The 25,737-nt window shown below is 44.0% G+C and overlaps 1 protein-coding gene across 1 annotated transcript in view; it reads left to right on the forward strand.

Annotated features, from left to right (window-relative positions):
- The window catches only part of adam19a (ADAM metallopeptidase domain 19a), a 177,383-nt gene that overhangs the window by 11,536 nt on the left and 140,110 nt on the right, over positions 1-25,737 (forward strand). The window contains exon 2 of the mRNA XM_041965111.1: positions 15,662-15,741. Within this exon, the coding sequence (XP_041821045.1) occupies positions 15,662-15,741 (80 nt within the window). The remainder of the gene's footprint in view (positions 1-15,661; positions 15,742-25,737) is intronic.

Genomic DNA, 25,737 nt, shown 5'->3' on the forward strand with positions numbered 1-25,737 from the left:
GCAGAATATATAACATGCTCAAACTATAGCGACTGTTTCCTTTTTTCAGTTATTTCTAGAATTTCAACTCAGTGCTTTTTATATTTGACCTTCATGCTCACGGTGCATGTGTAATGCAAAAAAGCTGAACATTGACTGGTGGCATATTGACTGTACTATTGAAAAATAATAAATACAATAATAGAAATAAATAGAATAAATCTTAGCTTTGAACTAAGCAGAGGATAACCTTGAAACTGGCAGGCGTCTCTGTATTATTGGTATTTGCTATTTTCCTATACAGCAAACTTGAGGCATTTCAACTACTTTTGAACATTAGATTGAACCTTCTGGCCCTCGGCAGTCAGCGTCCTCTCTCTGTCTGTCTCTGTGTCATTCGTCTCTCACTGCCCTACCTCCTGGTTTTGTTTCTCCATCATTTTTCATCCAAACATGCGTCCCTTCCTTCCTGCATGGCTTAAATGTGTGTAAACTCTCTTCAGTAAAGGCATGATTCTCTGCTCTCTCCTTTTGATGCTCTTTTCATACCCAATCATGATACTATCACCTGTTAGAAATCAACCTGTTCACCTGTGGAATGATCCAAACAGGTGTATTTGGAGCGTTCCACATCTTTCCCAGTCTTTAGTTGCTCCTTAACCAACTTGTTTGACACGTGTTGCTGCATCAAATTCAGAATAAGGAGATATTTACAACAATCAGTGAAGATGATGAGGTCAAACATTCAATATATTGTCTCTGTGCTGTTTCCAGCTTAACAAGTTATCATCATTCATCATGAATTTTTTAGGATGAAATCACAAACAGAGACAAAGTGCATTTTTACTGCAGTAACAAGCAAAGTGAATGTGAGGGCCTTGCTGTTTGGAATAGTTAAGCAGGCATTTTGCTTTTAAATGAGAACCATGAGTGCAGCAGCATGTTCTGGAGGCATTACTTACACATGTTCATAACAAGTGGAGTATTCAGAGAACTATTGATCTGTATGGGGCTACAGTTTGGTGTGGGCTGCAGTGGTGTAATGGTTCTTTAAGGAGTGGATATACTGTGACTGGATGTTGTACCCCAGTCTTATCCATTTGTTTGTTTGGAGTGGTTTGGACTCAAGGGGAGCAGTTAGCAGATGACTACCTGGTGACCTGGGAGGTCAGTCAGAGATGTATTTTGGTCCCAGGCCACTGGCAGATTTATAGACGAGCTGCAGTCTAAGCTGGATTCTGTCTCACGCTGGCAGACAGTGGTGTAAAGTCCTGTGAACTTTTGTGTTGAGTTTTTTTTCGGATGACCTAAGTGTGAACAAGTTTCTCGGAGTCACTCTTGAATACGAACCCTCTGATTCTTTCTGTTTTGAAGATTTCAGCATGCAGACTTTATTGATTCGCTATTAAAGTTCTTACAGTTTGTGATTGTGCTAAGATTTCTGAATTTGTTTTTGGGTTAGAATAAGAACAGTTGTCATTTTTCAAACAGAAGTGCTAATAATTGTCTGGGTCCAGCTTCTCCAATGTGAGGATTTGCTGGTTTTCTCTGTTTTTGATAATTATAAATTGAATATCTTTGTGTTCTGGACTATTGTTTGACACAATTTGAAGCTATAATTTTGGCTCATTTATAAGTTAATTAAGTTTAATAAAAAATTGGTTGCAGCCTGGGACTGGACAAAGTAGGGTAAATCTGGCTTTCAGCATATAATTATGATAAGTGTATTGTTCTTTTTTTGGTAGAATTTTGTCCAATAGAAGCACGTACAGTAAATGTTGAGGTAACAGAGGCCCAAGACTGAGCCTTGAGGGAACCCTAGCATCATGTTGGTCTGCTGGATGTTAATGCATTTCTGACAAATCAGACATAATAAAAAGGACAAACCTACGATAGAGGACAATACAAAGGAAAAGACACTTCCTCCAAAGAAGAAGAAAAAGAAGAAGTCCAAAGAGTAGTATTTGATAAAACGTGCTTGTAACCCCTGATGGCATGCTGATAGTATGTTTATCTTGGCTGACAGGGGAAGTTAGATATCCCTTGAATCAGCTCTGGTGAGTTACAGTGGCATGCAAAAGTTTGGCCATGGTTTCTGTGGCTATGAATTGTTAAGTGAGTAGAAGATAGTTAAAGATGACACATTTATTCAATATGTGTCCAGAATATGGGATTTGAACCACTTCAGGACTTTGCCTGAGAATCCCAGTTTTCCAGTTAGTCTGGTGGAATTACGTGGTCAACCGTGTCCTAGGCAGCACACAGTTATCCAGAAGGACAAGGACTGAGATTTTGCCTGAATCTAGACAAGTATTATTCAGAACTGGAATGAAGACAGTCTGAGGATTGTTCTCATTAATCGTACCCCTCTTCTGAGTCATCATATTAATGAGTTTTAGATTCATATCTTGCCTTGTTTGATAAGTACTCTTGCGTAATGATTTTGGTTTTGGTCAGTGGTAACAGAATCCACTAAAAACAAAGAACGGAAACTCATAATTATCTTTAAATATTCATTCCCAGCATCAACAATAAAGACACACATACAGGGTATTACACAACAAAGTTATGAAAGAGTTGGACAGTTGCTGATTGGATACGACAAGAGAGTTCAGTGATTGGCTCTTTCTGCGACTGTTGTCATTCCACCAGCCCCTTGGCTCACCCTTCAGAAGACGGAGATCACAAAAATGAGTTCCTGCTTTCTGCAGGATTTCTCTTTAATGAGGCTGTTGGCTGTATCATGAGTAAGTGTCCTCAATGCCCAGTGAGAAGGAAGCAGCTACAGTGGCAAACGCTGCCAGCCTTCAGTGCTTGTGGTTTGTACTTCAGGAGTTGGGAATACAGTTGATCAAGTTTCTCAGAGTGTTCAATCTCAGTTTGGGGGGAAATTGACACCCCTTCCTGTCTCTCCATCTAACTTTGTCTGCTGCCATCCTACAAACTTTCCACCATCATCCCCAGTTCCAGGGGAACCAAAGTGGGTTACAGCAAAGAAAGAAAGAATATAAAAAAAATAATTTCCATTCACATTCAGTCTGGCACTGGATGGCAGAGAAAGCGTACGCTGTGCCATCTCAGTTCTCTGTAGTTACACACTGGGCATTAACCCCCAGGGGAAAGAAGAGAAAGAAGATTCATCACTTGAGTAGGACTGGCCATGCATGATATGATACAGGAAAGCAGCAGCAATGCAAACAGGCCAGAGCTGTCACTACAGGCGGTGTCTGTTGTCAGGGACAGCACAAGGATGGATGCTAATAGGCCGAGCAGAGGTGGGTCTGAATCAGATACATAAAGCTGATTGGCCCCCTCCATTGAAATTACCCACTTTATCTCTTCCCGTTTTTGTCTCCCTCGAGTCCTCTCCACTCCCTTTACAAAGTGAATCCATACAGTCATTCCTCAGGAAGATAAAGTATTTGCCGTGTATTATTCCCTCTCTCTCTGCCCACCCTTCTTCCCCGTCCTCCCTCTCTCTGTCTTTCAGCCGCTGGAGTAGCTGTCAGATATAGATCACGCCTCTCATTGTTTTTCCCCAGCGCCCTGCAGTGATAGCTCGGCGGGCGAGTGCGGATCCTCTGGCTTTCTCTCTTGATGTCGGCTGAGAGTCCCTCAGGGTTCGCAGAGGAAAAGAGAGTGAATAAAAAAATGAGTGTGAGAAGTGTGTGTGCGAGGCATGGAGAAGGACAGGACGTTAGTACTTGAACAAATAAAAAAAAGGGATTGCTCCCCAGCCTCCACAGAATGAGCTGTGAGGATTGTACTTTGGCATGTACCCCGGTGATGAAATAAAGCTTCACTAGTAGATTAACACATTGACCTTTCTAATTGCACCGTCCTCTCACACAATACAACAATGTAGCAAGGCCACACACATTTCCTAACACTTGCATGCTTATTGTTCCGGTCTGTAGGATAAAACCACCTTTACTCTGAAACCACCGTCTGGGCAATTTTTTCATTCAATCTTCAGACACCTCAAAACACCCGTGCCCATTTGCTTCAGTTTGAGTCTGCACGCCAGCAACAACTTGTTGATGTGTCTTTTGTAGTTTTGTTCCACGGGGAAAATGCTTTTGCACCATTAGGCAGAAAGGCTGAGCGGCGGCACCGTATCCAGCTCGCTTAATACATCCCAACACACATCTGCCCTATTTCCCAGCAATGACATCAATCCATGTCCTGCTATTATACCTTCACCAGTTCTTAAGGCACTTTGAGACACAACACGATTTGAACTGCTGGGTTCAGTGGTTCTTTGGCAAACCTGCAGTCTAGTTGAACTCTGGGAGCAAGCTTGCAAAGCGGCCTGTCCGCGCCACTTTACTTGACGCAGTTAAAAGCTGTTGTGGCGTGTACAAACCACTGGAAATGATGGGTTTCGGGTTGCAGTGGTGCCGTTGTCGGGCTGCGTCTGAAAGGGCCTATGTGGCATAAAGGCCCTATGGCCTTGTGGTGTTGATGCGGGTGCCAGTGTGTGCTGCGCTCCAGTTTTACTCGAGTCCAGATTTTTTTTTTTTAGGTTTGTTAAAGGCCCAGGAACATTATTTGAGGTTTTTGCCTCCTAAAAGGAAGTTTTTCCTTGCCGCTGTCGCCAAGTGCTTGCTCATGAGGGAACTGTTGGGTCTCTGTGGATAAAGAGTTTGGTCTGTACCTGCTCTAAATGTAAAGTGTCCTGAGACAACTTTGGTTGTGATTTGGTGCTATAAAAATAAAACTGAATTGAATTGAATTGAATTGAAGACTGAATGGTCCTTTTGAGGTAAGCGAAAAGAAGTTTTGTGTTGTGATGTCCTTCTCTGAGATCTGAGCCTTAACCCCAATGAAATAAAGGTTAATGAAATTTCTTTTTCCAAAAGCAAGTTGACAGTTTTTTTTGTCGGTTATGCAAAACAAGAACAGAGTTTTTGAAAAGAGATGCTGTTGTTTGATTCCTTTTGAATGTAGTTTTTCAATGCCACAAGTGAAATTGCGGCGCAGACATACTTTAGAGACAGATACAGTATCTAAAAAGTACCTTTTGTGTCATTTTGTGAAACGACGTGTCACTGCCACACTGATGTGCCAGTTGACTTTCAATGAGAGCGAAAAGTTGAAGTCTTTTATGTGCTCCAGCCGTGCCCGGGCACATCTGGTGTTGTGAGGCTGTCAGAGCACAGCAGTCAGTCAGCCCATGTCGTGCTTCCTTAAACTAGCTGCTGTGCTGTGGTTTTGTTCTGTCCTCTGCATGGCTTCATACCACACAGGAAGCCTTTAAGTAGCAGAGTGTTATACCTGCCTGGTTTTGTTTACTCGTGGTATTACTTGATTTGATCATTTTTCCTTGATTTGTGTTCCTAGCGTGGGCAATTAGGCTCCACTGTTTAATCGTTTCTTTTTAGTCAATTTTAATTGTGTTTCTCATTGATCGTTAATCGTGAGTTGTTGATATGTGATCAGGGCTCTGCGGTGGGTGTTTTAGTTCTATCTGTTCTGTGCAGCTTGACGCAGCTTCTGTCAAAAATACACTAGGCGCACATTTTCAGCCGAGCTTCTGTGGCGCTCCTGAAACCTGCCGTGGCGTTTGTGGTGGAATCAAAAGCATCGCCCGGAATGGCCGTGATCAGCTGTGTTGCCCACGTCGCAGCTGGAATGTGAAGTAGCTGTAGCTGTGCCCCGGTGGAAACCAGGGTTAAGTTCTAAAATACAACACAATTCATTTGTTCCCTGCAGTATTCAAAAGCATTAGCATGTGGCTATAATTAAACAGCAACCCCTTACCATTCCAGTACAAATGATTCTAAAACACCTATCAAAGACTTACCAGTGTCAGTATAAACGTGAATGTTTGTGTCAATAGACGGGAAGACAAATAAATGTCAAACGTTGCCGCGGGCTATTGGTGCAATTTTGGCCTTTTGAAATGTAAATGACTTGCACCCAATTTTGTGTTTTCTAGAAAGGCCAGATGCAACTAATTTTGCACTTAAGTGTCTTAAAATTAGGAATAATGACATGGACAGAATTCCCATAGAATAAATTGGCAAAGCATCAGCCAGCAAAACTAGTAGAAACAATGTGAAGGCCTGTCTATAGAAATAATGGATTTTTTCCTCAATGGATTTTTTTCCCTTTCACTCCTGTGGAGTTATTAGAAATTTCTCACGGGTCACTAAGGTGTCTAATCTACTGTAGATGGAGAAAATGAGTCATAAGCTTGCTGCAGTTAAAGGCGGCTACCACAGCCAAGCATCAGGAAAGACGTGCTGTGACCGTCTCTGCAGCAGTGATGGTGCATTTCTCTGCTGTCCTTAGCCTTTATTTTGCATATTTACTGCTGTTCACGAATTTTCTATTTTAATCCCTGTCATCACTTCTCCAGAGTCATGTTTAATCTATATGTTACTGTCGGCTGCTGCAGTTTGTTCATGGGGAGCTTCATCTAATCTACGGTAACTTCTTTTTCCACCCTGAAGCTAAAAACTGTGCATCATGTCGTACGCTCCAGTGCAGAAGTTACATAAATACCTTGTGTCTACTTATGCAGACAAAAGACAAAACACATTAGCCCTGAATGATTAATTATTTCAAGTTATTTTGGTGCAAACTAATAATTCTGAATGATCACTCAGCCTTGATTTCACATTGGTAGGAAAATAAAATCGTGTCACGTTTGGTAGATTCCACTGTCTCTGCAAAATAGCAAAAAACATTTCAAATCCTCTCACATAATTGATGGGATTAAAGTACCATACAGAAAGTTAATGCCTTATAATGAACAGAGACCATGCTGTGTCATTACCTCAATCATGCACTTCCATTGAATTTGCATCATTTCATCAGAATTTTATTCATGACTCTTAATGGATAGAAACTTTGGCACATTTGGGACAAACAACCTGATGCAGAGATAGATGGTGTTTTTTTTTTAGATTGCACAGGTGTTTTAAATAGTTCAGAGCACAGAGATGCTGGAAAATCAGGAACAGACAGCGTGATGGCATGACCTTAACTCCTGGCCTGGCTTTGAAAGCTGATACATTTACATAGCTGCACCCCAGCTCAGTAATCCAGACGGATGTCTTAAAGCTTAACTGGGTTTTTAGTGAAGAAACTTTGGGAGAGACAGGTTTAAAACAGAATTGTAAAAAGAGGCCGAGTGACACTGGATTTTTTTAGACTGAAATGTATCAACATATATTCATTTTTATCTTAGCTTTAATACATGCTTATCTTAGCTTAGTACGTCCAACCCCAACATATCTTTGATGTTTTCTTTTTACCTATGGACATATACGTATACCGCCTCTTCCAATATATCTGTCTGATAATATTGGCTACTGATGCATCAGTCTGCCTCTAACTTATCTTGACTGTAATTCTGTAGGACAGGTCTAGTCTCAAAAACATTGAATCATATAATCCCCACACTGCCACTCAGTAGGGTCTTTTTTTTAAGGTTAGTGCTTGGCAGATCGTTGAATAGCATCTGAAAGCCCTCCTCCCACACCTTTCTCAGGTCCAAATTGTGGGTTTGCTTCTGACAATTTTTGTTTGTATGTGAAACTGACAACCTCCGCCCAGCTTTTGCCTTCAGACACTTTTGGAAGACACATGGAACAAAGTAGTTGGCTTCAAGCATACCATGGCCTTGAGATATTTTGTGTCTTGTCAATGCCCACATCTTTCTTTAAGTTTCTAACGTGGGCTTTCTGTCACAACGTTGTCATCTCAAGGCCAAGGTTGAGATGTTGTTTTATCTGACTTGACAAAGCTCCTCCAGACCCACAGAAAACGTTACACAATTGTTTTCACGGGCTGAGTGGAACTCCCAGGGACTAGTGAATTTACTTTGACATGTAAAATTTGTCAAGTGCTTTATGTTTCTGGAAGTGAAGAGTCAGAATCAGTGCTAGCCACTGTGGCTGTAAAAAGAGTGCAACACCTCCAGAAACTCCCAGCACAAACAGAGAATCCAGAGACAACACGTCACAGCACTGCATGCTGTTTGTTTGAGTGCAGAAACACCACCACCGTGTGTGCTGTGCAGAAGGATGGAGAGGGAGAAGTTAGAGCAGCTGACTCATGATGTAGGTGGAGGAATAATGTTGAAGTTCAGAATGGGTGTATTATGGCAAAGACATCCCCCCTAATCAGTAGCACACTTGCTTTAATGACTTCAGTCCAGTGTGGATTATATCATGGAGTACAATTTGTCCGAGGCCTCTGGTTTTGTCAGTGTTTTGACATTAGACTGTGTTCAGAGCCTGCTGCTCTATACATGTAGATTTTAACCCGAGCAAAGTGGGCTGCTGTTCTTTAGGGAGTGGGAGAGGCTGAAGATGTTCAGTTTATGGGGCTACCAACTTGTAGAAGAGCTGAAAAACTCAGTGTATGGAGTATAACACCTTCTTAAACAGAAATTGATTTTCTTTGGACCCGGGGGCAGCCGTTTTGGAGGATATGCTGAACTGCCTCTCTCAAACTTTGTCCAACTCATCATTCTGCTCCTGCCTCAGAGTCGCTGTCGAGGTCAGGATTCTGTGAAACTTTGAAGCTAGCCGGTGGCCCGCAGCCACGCCACACAAGCGGACGTAAAACTATCCAGCACTACTAACGGAGCTGGAATAGGAGACAAGACGGAACAAGACATGAAAGGAAGCATTTAAAAGATCATTTACCATAGAAAGCTCTATCTCTGTCTCTGACTGTGAACGGATGCCCCGAGGTTGGCGTTTGAGCAGGCGGATAAGACGGTGTATCCAATGAGCTCTTTGCTAAACTGGGGAATGAGGTTTAGGATCTTGGTTAGAGGAGCGGCCCATCACGTCCTTTTTGCTTTTCCTTATCCTCTTTCATCCAACCATCCATCCATCTGTCCGTCCATCCACCGCCTCTTCGTTCTTCCCCTGCAGAATGGGGGAGATCGGCTCACCCAGCTCACATGTACCACCTGACAGATGCGCTCACACGCACTGTCACACAAAGCGATCTTGTAATTGAAAAGCTCTGGAAGTGGAGCCACGAAAAGTGAAGCGAAGGACAGCAGTGATTTGTTGACTAGGTATCACATCTGCCCGGTGTTTATTAAGCGCCCAGAAGCCTCGTCAAGCTACAGCCGATCCTTCAGGAGGAGCGGCGTGATGGAGAGCCTCATCCCCTCCAACCTCTAATGCCTCTGCTGAACCTATTAGCCAGCCTTAATGTTTTCTGCAGAGAGGATACCCTAATGACAGAGCAGACCAGGGTGCCATTCGTTGATTTTGGCAGCGAATGAATATTGAATACAGATGTTTATGTTTTCTGGGTCACATCTCGGGCGCTACCCCAAACACTCTCCTGACCCTGTTTGAAAAATGGAGCTAAAGATGAAGTGAGATGTGAAAAGGCCGGAAAGCTTGGAGCTGCAGGCTCCTAGTTTGGACTTGAACAAAGCTCCCTTATGTTCTCCTCTCAGGTCATTGCCATATCGGTGCAATTGGAGTACTTTTATGAGCTAAGCGAACACTGCAATAACCATCATTTTCCATAGAAGCTGAAGTGGAATGAGTAGGCATTCTCGTTCTCCGAGCTATATGCAGAGGTGGGGGCTTGGGGAGGGCTGCATTGTGGGAGGAGAGTGGAGCTTAAGAGCGTTTACAAATGTTGAATCTCCATTGAATTGTAATACACATCTGTATCGGCACTGTGCTGCACTGTATGCGGTCAAGCGTGGGCGATATGACCTACAATTTATATCACAGTATTTTTAATTTATTTGTTTTTTTTCACGGTGATGGTATTATATCATGGTATTTCACAACTAAAAGGCTATGATTCTACCTCTTTTTACTCTTTAAACAATGTAAAGCAACACATGAGGAAATAAAAAGGATTAAAAATGGATGTGCGGCTCCAAATAAAAATGAGGTGCAGGCCTACATGTGCTTTGGCAGGAGTAACCTAAACTGTAGGGTAATTAGTAAGTTGAATGTGAGGTGTGTGCCCACCCGTGTGCTCGATTTAGACCCAACTGCAGGACAAACTGTTAACTCCAGCTTTTCTTTAGGCCAGCACAGGTGTGATGCCGTCTCTCTGCCTGGCACCAGCTCGTAGTCTAGCGGGAGCATTCTGCACCAGCTGCAAGCGAGACAAGGATGACTGTAATTCCAGATTAAAGAGCATGGCAGTAATCTAGCCGAGAGTAAATGAAGGCTTTTGTGACAATCATCAGCTCGTTTAATGGCAATGCTTCTGAGCTGGCTCAAAGGTGATACCGAGATTGATTTCAAAACGTGGGAGACCACAGATAGACAACAGATTAAACCAATAGTTTATATTTCAACCGGTTAAAACACACACACCAGGCGAGTCAGTCAAGACACAGGACCACACACTCGCTGCTTGTATTTAACTAATATAGAGTGGCAATTCCAGGGACTTGCAATCTCTCAGAAACTTGAGAGACTAAATGTGACTTCAGAAAAAACAAACATGGAGGCAGACTGTCGTCAGCTGGCTGCACTTGTGTGCAACATTTTGCCCTGGAAAACAAGAGAGAAAGAAAACTGGATGAAATCGTGGCTGAGAAGATAGAATGAGCGTGGCTTGTACATTTGGAGCTGGAGGTCAGTTGGAAATAAAGCTTTAGTGTTAGGATTTGGTCGGTGGCGCTCCCTGGTTAGCTCGCTCTCATTGGCTATTGTGGGTTCCTTCTCAGTATGGATGCTTTCCAAATCCAGATCATGTACAATAATTAATGACAATTCAGCAACTAAAGTAGATAATAATAAAAAGATAAAAAGGGTACGACCACATTTTATATCAAAGGTGGAGAAGTTAAAAGCGAGAGCACTGTTGAATTAGTTGCAGCTCTTTTTCCTCTTTCTCTTGTGCGGTGTTTTCTTTGCTGGCAAAAAAAAAAAAGTACAGAAACCAATATCCAGATCTGGATGCAGAACAGCTTCTATTGAATGAGCAGTTGGCAGACGGTGTCTAATCTCCGTGACAACGTCAACACCGTCTGTAGCTGCTTCATGATAAAGGCCTTTTAGTGATTTGCCAGTGGAAGGATTCTGTTGTGAAGCAATAGTCGGACTTGTCGAGCTTGCATTAACAGCAGCAGTTTTTGGCAGCAGTATCAATAGCACAACAAAGGACTTGATCACAGCCCTGCACAGTGAAGGAGAGGCATCCATCTGTAAAAAGAGGAAAGGTGGAGTGAAGTGAAACTGTGAGTTCTGCTTTACACTGCCAGTATGAAACTGTTAAAAGCCCCTGAAAGCATAGTTTGTCTTTTAGAAGTCGCTTTTCTTCTTTTTAGAAATACAGATGAGCGCAGCATGCCACACCATGGACAACGCGTGCACTGCCAGGACGATCCAGAGTCCAGGATCTGCATCAGGCTGCCACAGTCATCCACTTCTTTCCATTCTGTTCGACTCATTATTTTGCTTGCCCCTTTTCTGAAATCCTCAAATGTCACAGAAATGTTTCCCTCTCCCCGTCTGGAGCAATTTCAACCCGAGTGCTGCTGACATTTTATGGATTCCCTTCAGTGGTATCAGCGATTAATGGTGACCTTTGCTTGGAGGGTAAAGCATTTGATCTTCCCCAGCCCGAAGAAACGAGGCTATCAGCGTTTGATTTCAAGAGTCAAGTTCATGTCGGGGTGCTTTTTTGATATCGAGCGCACGTCACAGCGTACTCTGGGGCTTACTACATTCACCTTGTGGAAGTGTTATTTAGCTTTGCAGGCCGCAGTGAGAGAGCCCGATGGCTTACTGTACAAACAGAGAGAGTGACGTGGGCCTTTCAGGGCCCTGTTGGAATTCACTGCTTTTTTAGGAGCATATGTGGCGAGAACATGGCGGAGGCCTGTAGTGACCAGGGAGGCGCCCTTGCTGGGATGTTAAAGCAGTGTGATGTCTCAGTGGGCTCTTAGCCCAGTTGGACGCTAGCTTAAAGGGTAAATGGCTAAGAGAGCAGTCTTGCTCAGGTGGGACTTTGGTTTTGTGTTCTCAGATTTGGCACCATTGACGCTCAGGGCCACTTAGTTGCAACAGACGCAGACATCTTCCATCACTGTATCTCTGAGTCAACAAGGACAAAGCAGCATCAAGACTTTGTGTGTTGTGTGGCATCAGTATTAGCAGAAACAGTTGGGCTGCCAGTGGAACTGGGATTCTTCAGCATTTATTTCAACTGAATCAAGAATCAAATCAGACTCAAACATGTTTAAGTTAAGCTTTCCACTATTTTGCATGAGAGACGTTCCAAGCCGATCCTTAGTATCGCATCGGGCTGATCCGGCCATATTTTAATGGCCCTGTGTCAGCTAAAGTAAAGCCGATTAAAATCCCATCCTTTCTTCCACCACCTCAGCCCAATGTGAAAAATGATTGGGGCTCACCTGAGAGTGAGAGTGTGTTCAGACTCCGAGGATGGGCAAAATACCTGTATTCGCTAAACTACAACACTAATTCTCATCTCATTAGCAAAGATCAATGTACAAAACATTCAGCAAGCAGCTCCTCTTTGCAACGTCAGCTCTGTGAGTAACTTGACAACCGAACAAAATGAAACTTATCTGATTCAGTTGCTCTCGACAAGCTGGTTACTGTGCTCAGCTAAATGTCATTTGTAAGAAGAGGAAACGTCACTATAGCATCACTGTACTACCCTGAATGTGTCTGCAGAAACTCAACAGAGTGAGACCTCTTCTCTCAGCTGATTACATCACATCAGTTCAGGAGTGAGGAGTCACGTTCATCCTCATCGTATCAGTAAATTAAGCTCATGCAGTCAGGCGTTTTGAATCAGGACCTTCAGTATTCGGATCAAGCTTGTGAAACAGAACCTGTGCCAGATTTAATAGCTCTAGCTGCTATTTCAGTGTGAAAGATACGTCTAATCAACATTTAAATAAAGTCAGACTCAGCTCAGGATCAGGGTAAAATCCTTCGATCAGGACATCCCTTGTTGTTTTGTCTTTTTTAGCTGAATGCTACCAAAATGTTTTGTGCATTTTTTATTTATTTTTTGCCAACAAAGAAAGATGCTGAAAGATTGTAAGACACTGAAAAGAAAAGCCTTTGGAGTCTGCTACCCTATGCCTTGTTTCATGCTAGTGATCACATCTCTCTCATCAACATGTTCTCTGTACATACAGAATCATGTACCTTTGGACACATAATCCATCATGCCCCCCCCCGTCCACAGTATGTCTCAGGTACCCGACAGCCTGAACTACAGCGTTAATGCAACCATTAGTGTCGTGCAGGGAGAAGAACATTTTCCTGTTTCTGTGTCTGGCTCCTCATTAGCTGCTTCGGGTGAGTTGATTGGGTCCTTTGGGAAATCCAAAAGCTGGAGATGGGAGGAAGCGTTGTTCCAGAGACAAATAATTCAGACACACAATACACGCGCACCACTGTCCTCATGCTGACGGCTTAATAAGCACGTCTGTCGTACCCAGCTGATCGTCTCTTCGCTGGCTTTGGGAGAGCAGACTCAGATTGTCCGTCTCATTTTGTCCTCGTTGGCTCCTGGTTTAAAAACCTTCTGTGTTGTTCATTTGGTAAACATGGAAAGGGAGATCGTTTCAGAACCTTGTCTCGCTCTCTTACTTTGTGCTTGCAGCGTGCGTGCGTTTGATTCAGGTGCTTCAGAGTCTAGTACACCCCACCTTTATGTTGCATCTTCTTCTGTCTTCCAGATGACGATCTGCTAAATGTTCCCCAGAGTTGAAATGAAAGTTTGGAGCAGCTTTCTGTGTGTTCAGTTAGAATAAAACGGATCTGTGATCGAATGTGCAGCCGGCGCGGGCCGACGTGTATTAATCACTCTCTTTTAAATTCAACGTCCCTAGAAGTGTTTTTGTCAATTTGAAGTGAGCTCATGACTCATCTGAGCTAATCTAGTCATCCTGTTGAGATCCTTGCTTGGTGAAAATGGGAGCCATTATTCCACAGAACTGCACTTGTGCATTGACTTGAATCAAGCTGGAAAAGACAAATCCTGAAACAGAACCTGTGAAATGGTTTTCCAGTGATCGCGACATATTTATTTTCAGTTTTTAATTAGCTCTTATGAAGATAGATTGTTGGTGATGGGCCATTGTTGTGCGTAGGCATGAGAATTTTGACTTGAATTATATGGTTTTCTGCACTCGTACAACCTGAGCTGTACAGTGACTCTATCAGCAGGAGCCACACAAAGAACACGTATGCACATGTGGAGAGCTCAAACGTGCTTCAGACCATTGAGTACTGGGCTTTCTTAATCAAGCAGACTCGTATAAAAGAACTATAAAATTATAATAATATAATGGAGATAAGAAATTCAGATTATTAATGGCAATTTATCAGATGACAATGTGAAAACAATATGTAATGATGAATGTACTGTACAGAGAATAAGGAGCTCAATCTGCGGCTCTCCTCGGCTTTACAGCGACTTTCAGCTCGTTGTTCAGCTGTCCGACACACAGCTTGCTGTCACTGCTCTCATGGCATGGTTTGTAGCTGTAGCAAGTCTACAAACCCACAGTACAGTACCTGCTCAGGACCAGACAGCAGACAGACGCAGCTAGAGACCAGCTGGTGAACAACATCGACCATTTAGCAACCAAACAGCCAGATATTGTGTCGTTGGGTCGTCCTTGCTGATGTGATGCAACCTGTGAAATCATGCCACTTCTTTGCTGTTCTTTCTTAATAATTGCACCAGGTGTAACCTGCAGTTATTTTCATTATTGTGATGCTATTATCTTTCAGTTAATCATTAAGTCAGTGGAATGTCCAAAAACCGTGAAAAATGCACATTAAAACTTCCAAAGCCCAAGCTGGAGCTGGAAACTGTTAGGCTTTTTTTTTTTTGCTTGGAAAAACTGGCGAAACAATTGATTATCCAAATAGTTGTCAGTTACAGTTGAACAAACAGGGGATTAAGGCGGCGTCTGCATCTGTTCGTGGAGAACTGTCACAGTGGAAATCAGGCCTGTGAATCTGCGCCAGCTTTGACATTGACTGAGATGCACAGCTGCATGAAACTGATGAAAAAAATGTGTTTGCATATTTCCGTCTTAGTCGCGAATCCACATGTGATTTAATGCGTCTAGCCACAGGAGCTCAAGGTCTCCCACAGGAAACTGCTTAGCATAGGTAAGAGGTGATTGCCAGACTGTTTTTTACTCACCCAACTCTAATTGATTAATTAGGAAGTGAACAGTCAATCACCTACTAATCTCATTACCAATGTAGCTACTCGATAGATACTCTTAGTTAACACTGTTTGTTGTCCCTGAAGGGTAACATGTCTGGTAATATAAAGCTAATTAAAATCATTTTTTTGGATGTTAGTGGAGGTTATTAAGGTAGAGGTTGGGTGCCTCCACTATAAAACGCACTGGGTTTCCCTGGAGTTTATACCTCGCAGGGGAAAACATCCAAACAAACCATGAAATGCCATGTTTATCAGTATTTTCACATTTTTCTGAGTATGGGTCACAGTGCAGTTATTGTAACGCTGATTGCTTTTTCCTCAGTGACCTGGGGACGTTGACACTGTGCAGCCAGTTGACCCGGTCGATTTCCCTGCTCGCTCGAGCCTCTTATGTGTAAACATGTCCTCTCTGCTTTGACCTGCATCACATGTAATGTTACAGTCTGCGTCACGGTCCTACATGCACTTAATGTCCCTCCTGCTTTGTGTCCTCCAGGGCTGCGGGGGAGAAGGACGGTGACGGCGCAGTGGCTTTCTCACGGCCGAACCAAGAGGGAGGCATGGACGTCGACACAGGTCAGACAACTCATCCCTCATGTTTGTTTCGCCGACACTGACCCTGTCACATGAAAAGCAGCTACACGCGATGACTGCCTGTGGTCATCGCTTTAACTGTTTATGATTGGCCAGGTGATATCTGGCTGGTAACAAAGAGAAAAGACTAAAGTCTGCTTGTGGCTCCAAGAGCTTGCTGCATCTAACAAGATTAAATGTTGTACAAAGCCAGCAACACAGTCATTTTTCCTACAGCCTCACTGGTGGTGGCGCCTAAAAATTCAAGTTGTTGAAAGGCGACGGGGGCATAAAAATCCTGAAGGTTCATCTATTCTCTAAAAGGTGTCCAAACATGTGCCTGCATAATAACACAAATGTCTAATAACGTCATCTCTCAGACCTTCTGTGGCCTTGGTGGCTTACATATTGAATCATCACAGATGACCTTAGCTGCAAGGTGCTTTTTTTGGGGGGGGGGGGGGATGGATGAATGAGGACGTCTGCTCCTTTGGTTCTCTACTTGTATCCTGAGGGGACGCTTGACTCTGTGGTGTGATTATAGATATGGACGCTTTTTACTGCCCTCATTTTCAGTCCGGATGCCCTCCTCACTGGTCTGTATCCACACACTTCACACACACACGTACCTCGCTTTATATACACATGCACACACAGGTGGGAGGACAAGCACATTAAAGACTATGTGCCCTTTAGAAAAATGATGAGGAGGGAAGGAGTTGCTCAAAAGAACAGTTTTAACTTAGCACAGCATATTCCATAAAGATTAACAGCAGGACATTTACAATAGAGGGCTTAGTTGTAAAACTGGAAATGGTCTACTTGGAATAGCATGGTGTTCTTTCTTAAGAATAAAAATGTAGTACACCCTGACAGTGATGTGACATCATGGAGAGCTCAGACATGCCTGATGGCCAGCGAACAGTTTGATGAACGTTGCTAATGGAAGCTTTAGGAAACACAAAGCAGCACTGATGGCAAGAGAAACTGAGCAGAGGTTGCATGCTACAAACAATAACGTACAAGCAATACTTGTTTGTTCAATACACACATTTGTTTCAGACTTGCTTTACCTAACTCAACATCTTGATGTGCAATGACAATGTATCTGTTGATATTCATTAATTATGTGAATATGTTACATACAACCTGTTGAAAGGGATCCCTTTAATTTGCTTTTTAAAGAATTGTGACCTACTATATGTATCGAGCAGGGCGTTTTACAGAAGACAATTAAACGTCAGTTTCTTACCTGTGTCTGTGTGGCATAGACACAGATGCAGATTATAACTGCAATAAGCTAATGTTGGCTCATGTTTTGGTCTGTGTAGGTCAGGGGTGCCAAATACATAGATCGCGATCTACCTGTCGATCGCAAAGGTAGTGTGGGTAGATCGCAAGTCATTAGCCATCAGCCCACCATCCGTCCTCGCTATGAAACTGTCACTTGATTGACGTACGGGGCAGCCAGTCTGACATCTGACCTTTTCTGACATATGTCACCCAACATGCGCATGCATACAGCGGCGCCATGTGCTGCAAAACTCTAGCAAGCTGGCAAGATAACCTCCAATTTATTTCTTAAAGGATATAAAAATGAGTGTTGGAGCTGGACAAAGTAAGAAGTCAAAAACTGTGAGTGGGAGGTGGACTTATGTCATTTTCAAAAAAGAAACTGCGACCTCAGTTACCACTGCATAATACACAAACGTTATGCGCAAAAATGCTCGACGTGAAAGAGATAATGGACGCGGCAACAAAGATTGCCGGTTCTATTGGCGCCAGATCTCTTCAAAGATGGCTATTCCGTGCACACCTGGAGAACCCGACTGTGACCACTCTGAGTTGTTGTCCTGCTGTTATTGTGGAAGAGTGCTTGAGGCTGGCTATCAGCAGCTACTGTCCAGACTATGCATCCCTGGCTGATTCCATTCAGTGCAAGTCATCAGAGTAAGGCAATGACAACAGATGTAGAGAGTTGTATTGTGAAATATGGATTCATGCAGTTATGCAAGCCATACCAACATATATTGTGCATATAAAGAATTCTCAGTATATTCATAAATAAATACATGTTTAGCATTTTTATAGTAGGTAGATCATTTTGACTTGGTCATTTTATAAGTAGCTCACAAGCTGAGAAAGTGTGGACACCCCTGGTCAAGGTTATCCATTCAGCTTTGCTAACTTGCTCAACTATTTGCAAGCTTCTATTAAACATTTTCCACAGCTTTAAACACATTAAATTGCTGGTTTGAATTAAAAAAAATAATTGGAAAACATGGCTGGTGAAAGCAAACCAGTGGCACTCCACCCTGATGTCCAGAGACCTGTCTGAACAGAGCAAGCTTATCCTTCCCGATTCATGAATCATTTCACAGTCGTCTTGGTTGCAACTCTGTCAACTACCTCACAAAGAGAAAAAAAAAAATCCAAATCAGAAATAAAATTTTGATTTTAATCTAGAAGTATTTGATCAGAGAATAAGTAAACAAGATTGCATTTGATGCCATCTTTCTGACAGTTTGTGTATTTTGGTTGGTAGTATTGAGTATTGAGGTTCGGAACAAGTCGGTTTTTAGGAACTCATAATTGGTTAAACTGGGGATTTATGTTAAACCTCTGTGGTTGTCTGACAGTTTGTGTTCCTCATTATGAGACCCTGTTTTAACTTCAGATTCACTGTGTCCCCAGCACCCATCAAAGAAGTGAGCTGAAGTGAAACTAATGAATTAAGATCCAGTTCCTAAAAAACTGCTGTGACTTTTAGCGCCACACTAAAGTTAATGAATCCCTGGTTTGCGTCGAAGTATTTGGATATGAATGTTTTTTCCCCCAATTTAATTTGATGTTATTATCGCTGCCCTGACTCAGGAAGGAACGTGAAATGACTGCTTTAGGTTGATGCACAGACCTGAAAGTGTCTCACTATTGCTGCACACCAGGCCTTTGTCATTTCATCCGCATCTCGCTGTTGATGATTTGCTGACAGGCTCGGGCCAGCTCCACCGATTGGCACCGTGTAATTGACGGTGATCGTGGGAGGCGTCCGACTGCCTCTTGTGAATCTTAATGCTTCCCATAATGAGAAAGTGGAGCCCCGCTGAGAAACATAACCACGCAGAATGATTCAGAGCCATGCAGTCATCTGCATACCGCAGTCCTAGCGCTAACCAGCATGCTAACGAGTGGATACTGATGCTGGACTGGCCGGTGCCATCGTTAGAGGGAATGAAGAGGGGTGCTGTCAGTGCAGGAGAGATCAGCAGGATTATGAAGCAATGAGAAAGCAAGCTTGAGGATTTAAGATAGTTGGTGACACATTTCTAAGACTTCTCCTTCTTAAGATGACAATATTTAATGTCTGCCCTGCCTCCATATGGTTGCAATTTTTTGTGTGTCTTAAAACTCGTTGGAGTCCATGCACTTTGGATGTTAAGTGAGGTAACTGAAGCTTAGTTTTCTTTCCTCATAGCTCAAAGGTCAACAAGATTGCCCTGAGATAGAGGTTTAAGGGTTCAGTATGATTGAAACAAGCTTGGCAGTAAATGGCTAACAGCCATGCTGACAGCAACAATAACTTGCAGGATGGCGGCGCGTGCGGACGCAGCGGCTCGTAGCTCCCGTGTTTACGTTTTTGTTTGTTTGTTTTTACTCGTTTCCACTTTTACTTCTCTTCTGGAAGCTCTGACACAGTACAGCAGGTCTGAACTGTGGAACTTTGGAGTACAGTTCGGACTTCACACACGCCCTAAACTGGACTTTATTCCACCGGAGCTGCTACGGACCCCAGAGCCCACCACCATCCCCCCACTGCTGCCAAGGAGACGGAGGAGGCACCGTAAACAAAAGCGGGGCAAGAGAGCCGGCGTGCGTGCTAGGCTACAAGCTAACCCTCACAGACCGGCTCTCCCCAGTCTCTTCCTCACCAACGCCAGGTCTCTCACCAACAAAATCGACGAGGTCCGTCTAAGGATAGTCTCTCGCCGGATGGACAGCTGTGTGTTACCGTTGTCACAGAGACCTGGCTGGACGACAACATCCCGGACGCAGCGGTGGAGATAGCGGGGCGCTCTCTGTTCCGGGCGGACAGGACTGCAGCTTCAGGTAAGAGCAGAGGCGGAGGCTTGGCGCTGTATGTACACAATGCCTGGTGTACAGCCACACGCACCGTCAGCACGTTCTGCTCTCCTGATTTGGAATACCTGGCGGTGAAATGCCGACCGTTCAAGCTGGTTAGAGAACTCTCGTCTATTGTTATTGTGGCCGCTTACATCCCACCGCGGGCTAATGCTAAGTTAGCATTAGAGGAGCTGTACTGCCTGATCAGCGGGCAGATGAACGACAACCCGGAGGCGGCCGTGATTGTGGCGGGGGACTTTAATCACGTTGAACTGAAGGCGGTGTTTCCCAAATTTCATAAGTACATAAAGTTTCCTACCAGAGACAGTAACATTTTGGATCAAGTTTACTGCAACATCCCTGCTGCTTACAAGGCTGTAGCAGCTCCACACCTGGGCATGTCAGACCACATCTCCGTGAAACTCATTCCTGCCTACAAGCCTCTGGCCTGCAGAACAAAGCCGACCACCAGGACAGTACAGATATGGACTGAGGAGGCCTCCTCTGCACTTCAGGACTGCTTCGAACTGACAGACTGGACTGTGTTCAGAGAAGAGGCAGACCTTGAGGAGTACACATCATCTGTATTGTCTTATGTTCAGTTCTGCACTGATGCTGTCCTCCCTGTTAAGACCATCACAGTGTTTCCCAACCAGAAACCATGGCTGGACAGCACAGTGCGGTCCCTGCTGAAAGCCCGGGATACTGCCTACAGATCTGGAGACAGGCTGGCTTATAGCAAGGCTCGAGCAGAGCTGAAGAAAGGAATCAAGCAGGCCAAGCTCCAGTACAAAAAACAAAATTGAAGATCACTTCAAGAACAACAACCCACAGAGCATGTGGAGAGGCATCAGAACCATAACGGACTACAAGCCGAACACTCAGCTCACCAGCCACGACCCCGCCCTGCCTGACACCTTGAACAGCTTCTTTGCCCGCTTCGACACATCAGGCAGCAGAGAAGTCACACACCTACCCCGGCTGGAGGAGCAGCACCAGCCCCTCGTCCTGCAGCAGCACCAGGTGTCATCCACCCTGAGGAGGATCAACACCCGCAGAGCTGCAGGACCGGATAAGGTGTCAGGCAAGACTTTGAGGACATGCGCTGACCAGCTAGCAGGAGTGTTCCTGGACATTTTCAACCTGTCCCTGCAGCTGTCCACGGTTCCTGAGTGCCTCAAGTCCTCCACCATCATTCCGGTACCGAAGAAGACATCCATCACCTGCCTGAATGACTACCGGCCTGTTGCACTGACCCCGGTAATCATGAAGTGCTTTGAGCGGATTATTCTCAGGTACATCAGAGACTTCATCCCCTCGGACCTAGACAGCCTTCAGTTTGCTTACAGAGGGAATCGGTCCACAGAGGATGCTGTCTCCATCACCCTGCACACAGCCCTGACCCACCTGCAGCAGCCCAACACCTACGTCAGGATGCTATTTGTAGACTTTAGCTCAGCTTTTAACACCGTCATCCCAGACAAGCTGGCGCTGAAGCTACACATGGTGGGTCTGCCTGCGTCTCTGTGCCACTGGATCAGAGACTTTCTCACCAACAGGCCTCAGGTGGTGAGAATAGGGAACATCACATCATCCCCTCTGGTCCTCAGCACGGGCACGCCACAGGGTTGTGTGCTCAGCCCAGCCCTCTTCACCCTGTTTACTCACGACTGTGCTGCCATCCACCCCACCAACACAGTCGTGAAGTTTGCGGACGACACTACAGTAGTGGGTCTCATCTCAGATAACAACGAGACCCACTACAGAGAGGAGATACGCCAGCTCACCCAGTGGTGTTCAGCCAACAACCTGGTGCTGAACACAGGGAAGACCAAGGAGGTCATTGTGGACTTCAGGAGGTCCAGGAAGACGGATCACGCCCCCCTCCTCATGGACGGAGAAGTGGTGGAGCGTGTGGACAACATCAGGTTCCTGGGCCTCCACATCACATCTGACCTCTCCTGGTCCATGAACACCTCCCGCCTGGTGAAGAAGGCACAACAAAGGCTCTTCTTCCTCAGGAAGCTGAAACGGGCTGGACTCTCCTCTCGGTTGCTCGTTAACTTCTACAGGGCCACAATTGAAAGCATCCTCTGCCTCAATGTGACAGTGTGGTATGGCAGCTGCACGGCACAGGAGAGGAAACAACTGGCACGGGTGGTTAAAGCTGCACAGGGCATCGTGGGCTGCCCCCTCCCTGTCCTAGACTCTATATATGAAGGTCGGGTCAGAAAGAGGGCGAGATCCATCGCCACGGACCCCAGCCACCCGGGCCACAGACTGTTTGTACCGCTTCCATCAGGAAAGCGGTACAGGAACATCCGCACCACCACTAACAGACTGAGGGACAGCTTCTTCCCCAGAGCTGTTAGAGCTATCACCCCCAGCAGCCCCTCACTGCAGTGAGAGACTGTGAGAACTGTGAACCACTGCACACCGCACTTTACACCTACACCTCTACCTCCACCTGCACCTTCTGTGTACTTGACTTTTATGTACACACATATACTATAATTATATACATTTTAGTATATCAGCACATTTCAGTTTCATTGGCATATTTTATTCTGTCGGTACATTTCACTGTGTATATTTTATATTTTATTCTGCTTGTATATTTTATTCTGTTTGCACATTTCACTTCCATATTTTATTGTTTATTGTTTAGTATATTTTATTGCCTAAGTATATTTTCATTCTGTTATATTTTTAATTGCTTCACGAATATTTTTTTTTTTTATTGCATGTTGGTTTATTTTATTTTATTGTAGTTATCTTAATTTTATTCACTCTTTCTAGTCTTATCTTTCTTACCATCTAACATGGGGGTTGCAACGAAAATTTCATTGACATGTGCAATGACAATAAAGACTCTTGAATCTTGAATCTTGAATCTTCAACACAGAATAATAGATAGATAGTCACAGATCCATTCAGTGTTGGATACTGGATTTAAAAAGACACTGCAGTTCAAGGCTGGCTTATAAAGCCTCTGAAAGGGATACTTCCTTCTGGGCAAGTCTCTAGCGAGCAGCATTCAGAGATTTCTAGTGTATCGTCAGACCTGTCAACCCTCCCGCTTTTCTGTAATTTACCCTTCTCTCCTGCTGCCCTCCCTTTTAAATTTTTCTGTAAACCTCCCATATTTTAACCTTTCTAAAAAAACAAACAGCAAAAATGGTTGGCTGTGACACTGACAGGCCTGTTCGATGTGTTTCCTAGTGTAAGGAGTATGTGGACAGTGGCAAGAGCAATGGGATGGAAAATTTCACTATTATATACAACATTGTTGACCCAAGGAGGTTAATCACGTTATTTTTTGTTTATTACTAATGCTGTACTAGTTGGTTCCTGATATTGGCTACTTTTAATGTACCAGAATGTCTCAATGAGAAAACTAATGACGGTTTTGTAGGTTTGCATAAAGTCAGTCTGCTTTAAGCTTGTTCCTCCACACAGGCGAAACCGACCCAGCCCAAGTCTGTACGACCAGTCAGCCGATCATATCTTCAGTGTTTGTCCTTGCTCTGAACAGCCACACTCAAAGGTGAGGCAGACAGCCTGCCAGCACAGAGGCTGCATCCCCCCGCCCTCCTCATCTCCCTCCTACCACTGTCTTTTGTGCCCTTGCAGTTTTGACACTGTGCAGATGTGGATAATGGTGCTCACTTTCAGACAGTCTGCACTTAAAGGCATTCATGGTTGCACTCAAGTGTTTGCATGAAAAGTGAATAAAGTAGTTGTGCGAAGAACGAAAAAGAGAGCTTGAGAGAGAGGCTGCCTGCTTTCAAACCTCGCTCCCGCCAATTCTGACTCTGGAAAGGTGTGAGGTGTGTGAAGTGTTTCAGACACTGTTAGACGATCCAAAATGAGCACCGTGCATTAATATGAGAGGACAGCCATTAGGGGACTTGTATTATATATTAACAGTAGTTTGGAGCAGGAAAAGCCAATAGCTGATCAATCGGCCAATATCATCCCAACCCTCTTACATTTTGGTATCAGGAGACTCAACCGACCCACAGAAAGTGAAATCAGGCACCCTGGTCAGTTTCTTTGTGAGCTGGCTTGGCATCAGCCAGCATTATGTCAAAGCTACGAGCGAAGCTGCTGTGCTGCTGAGTGCACAGACCAGCACAAAGCATTACATTAACCCACAGCCTCAGAGGACAGGAGGGCTGTGTGGATTAACTTCATTTTTGATGGAGATGTCCCTCAACAGGAAGAAAACTCTGATACGTGTACGCAAACCGTTTTACTCTGGACTGCTTTCTCAACGAGGACTAATGAAGCTAAAGGATGGATCAAGACCGACTTCAAACTTTGAAGCTGTAAGTTTTACAGTTTTTACATTGCTATTCATTTCACATATTAGCAATTATTGTGCAGCTAATCTGGCTAGCATCTATTGTAGGCCCACACACTGGAAGTATTTAGTATTGAGGGACAGTCTAGAGATACTGTGTGAACGTTCAGCCTCGTTTGAAGCTGCTGAGAAGCAGGTTGGATTTTTCCACATTTTGTGGAACTATGAAATGAAACACTGCCATTAGCTCACCTGGATTTCTCATAAACTCACATGAAAGCCCTTCTGCTCCTCACTATGTGTGTCTGCTGCTGCTGTATGCGAATATCTTTGACTGACATACCCCCTGGTACACATGAAAAATAAATGACTTTGCTTGGCAATATTGTATAACTTTGATTAGCACCAAGCCACTAACTCGCCATTAGTGACCGCGTCTCCGTTGCAGCTCCAGTGTGAAATCCATATAGGATTACTGTCAACAGCCCCAGGTCTCCCCTCTTGTGTTACGTTGCATTTATTGCATTACAAACAACAGCGAGTCTCACACAACAGCAAGTTACATTTAAATAACTTCACTTAAAAATTACATGAAGTCAAATGTTCTGTGCAATCCATTCTTTTCTAAATTTCCTTTTTGTTATCATTCAATCAGTAATAAGTTTAACAGTTACCTGCATTTAGTGGTTGTACTGTAATGTAAAATTGCTATGTGTTTGTGTTTGTGTCATATTGCTTTCCTGCTACAGCTGTCCAGACTGCTGTGTCCTGTAAAAACTGTTTTTTGGCACATCAACTGTTTCCCATGCAGCTCCTCAGGCCTTTCCAACATCCACACCAATAAAGAGCCCCCCCTCAACTGGACCTTGAGGAGGAGGAGGAAGGCTGGTTGCTACCTATGACCCTGCAGACTCTGTCGGAGCTTTGACAGAGTTGACAGACATGTTGTGAGTTACGCAGAAATCCCAATAAGTGTGTGTATGTGTCATTTGCCAGTGTAATGTACTGTTCACTGTAATGCTATTCGAGGCTCAGTGGCAGTCTCTAGGACAGTCTTCAGTGATGTGGAGGAGCTGAGCCCTCACCACTGAGGCCCTCCATAGTATAATCCTGTGGTTCTACATAAAGAGCATTGCAGGCGCAATTACTGAGAATAGAAAAACAGAAAACGTGACAGTGTAAAAAAAGAGAAGGTAACGTGTTTTCACTGCTCAAAATAACTCGCATGAGAATAGATCATGCCTACTGGAATCACTATAAATACTAAAATGAACATTAAAAACCCTTCCAAATGTCAAAACACTTTTATCAGGCTACATCAGATCTGGAAGTGATCCGTATAGAAGGCCAATTAGAGAAGAACGTTTTTTAAACGTCAGCAACGCTGCTCACATCGCCGACAAATTAAATACACACTAGATTCAGGAATTACACAAATACAATGAGCAGGTCTCTTCACACATTTTGTTCTGCCATTCGGGTTTCCTCTGGAGTGTGGTCAACACACACCTCCATGCTTCTCCTTCATTCAAGACCAGATTTATCCAAGAATGTTGGGTCCTGATAAACCA

This window comes from Chelmon rostratus, chromosome 23 (genome assembly GCF_017976325.1).
Source record: "Chelmon rostratus isolate fCheRos1 chromosome 23, fCheRos1.pri, whole genome shotgun sequence".
NCBI lineage: Eukaryota > Metazoa > Chordata > Actinopteri > Chaetodontiformes > Chaetodontidae > Chelmon > Chelmon rostratus.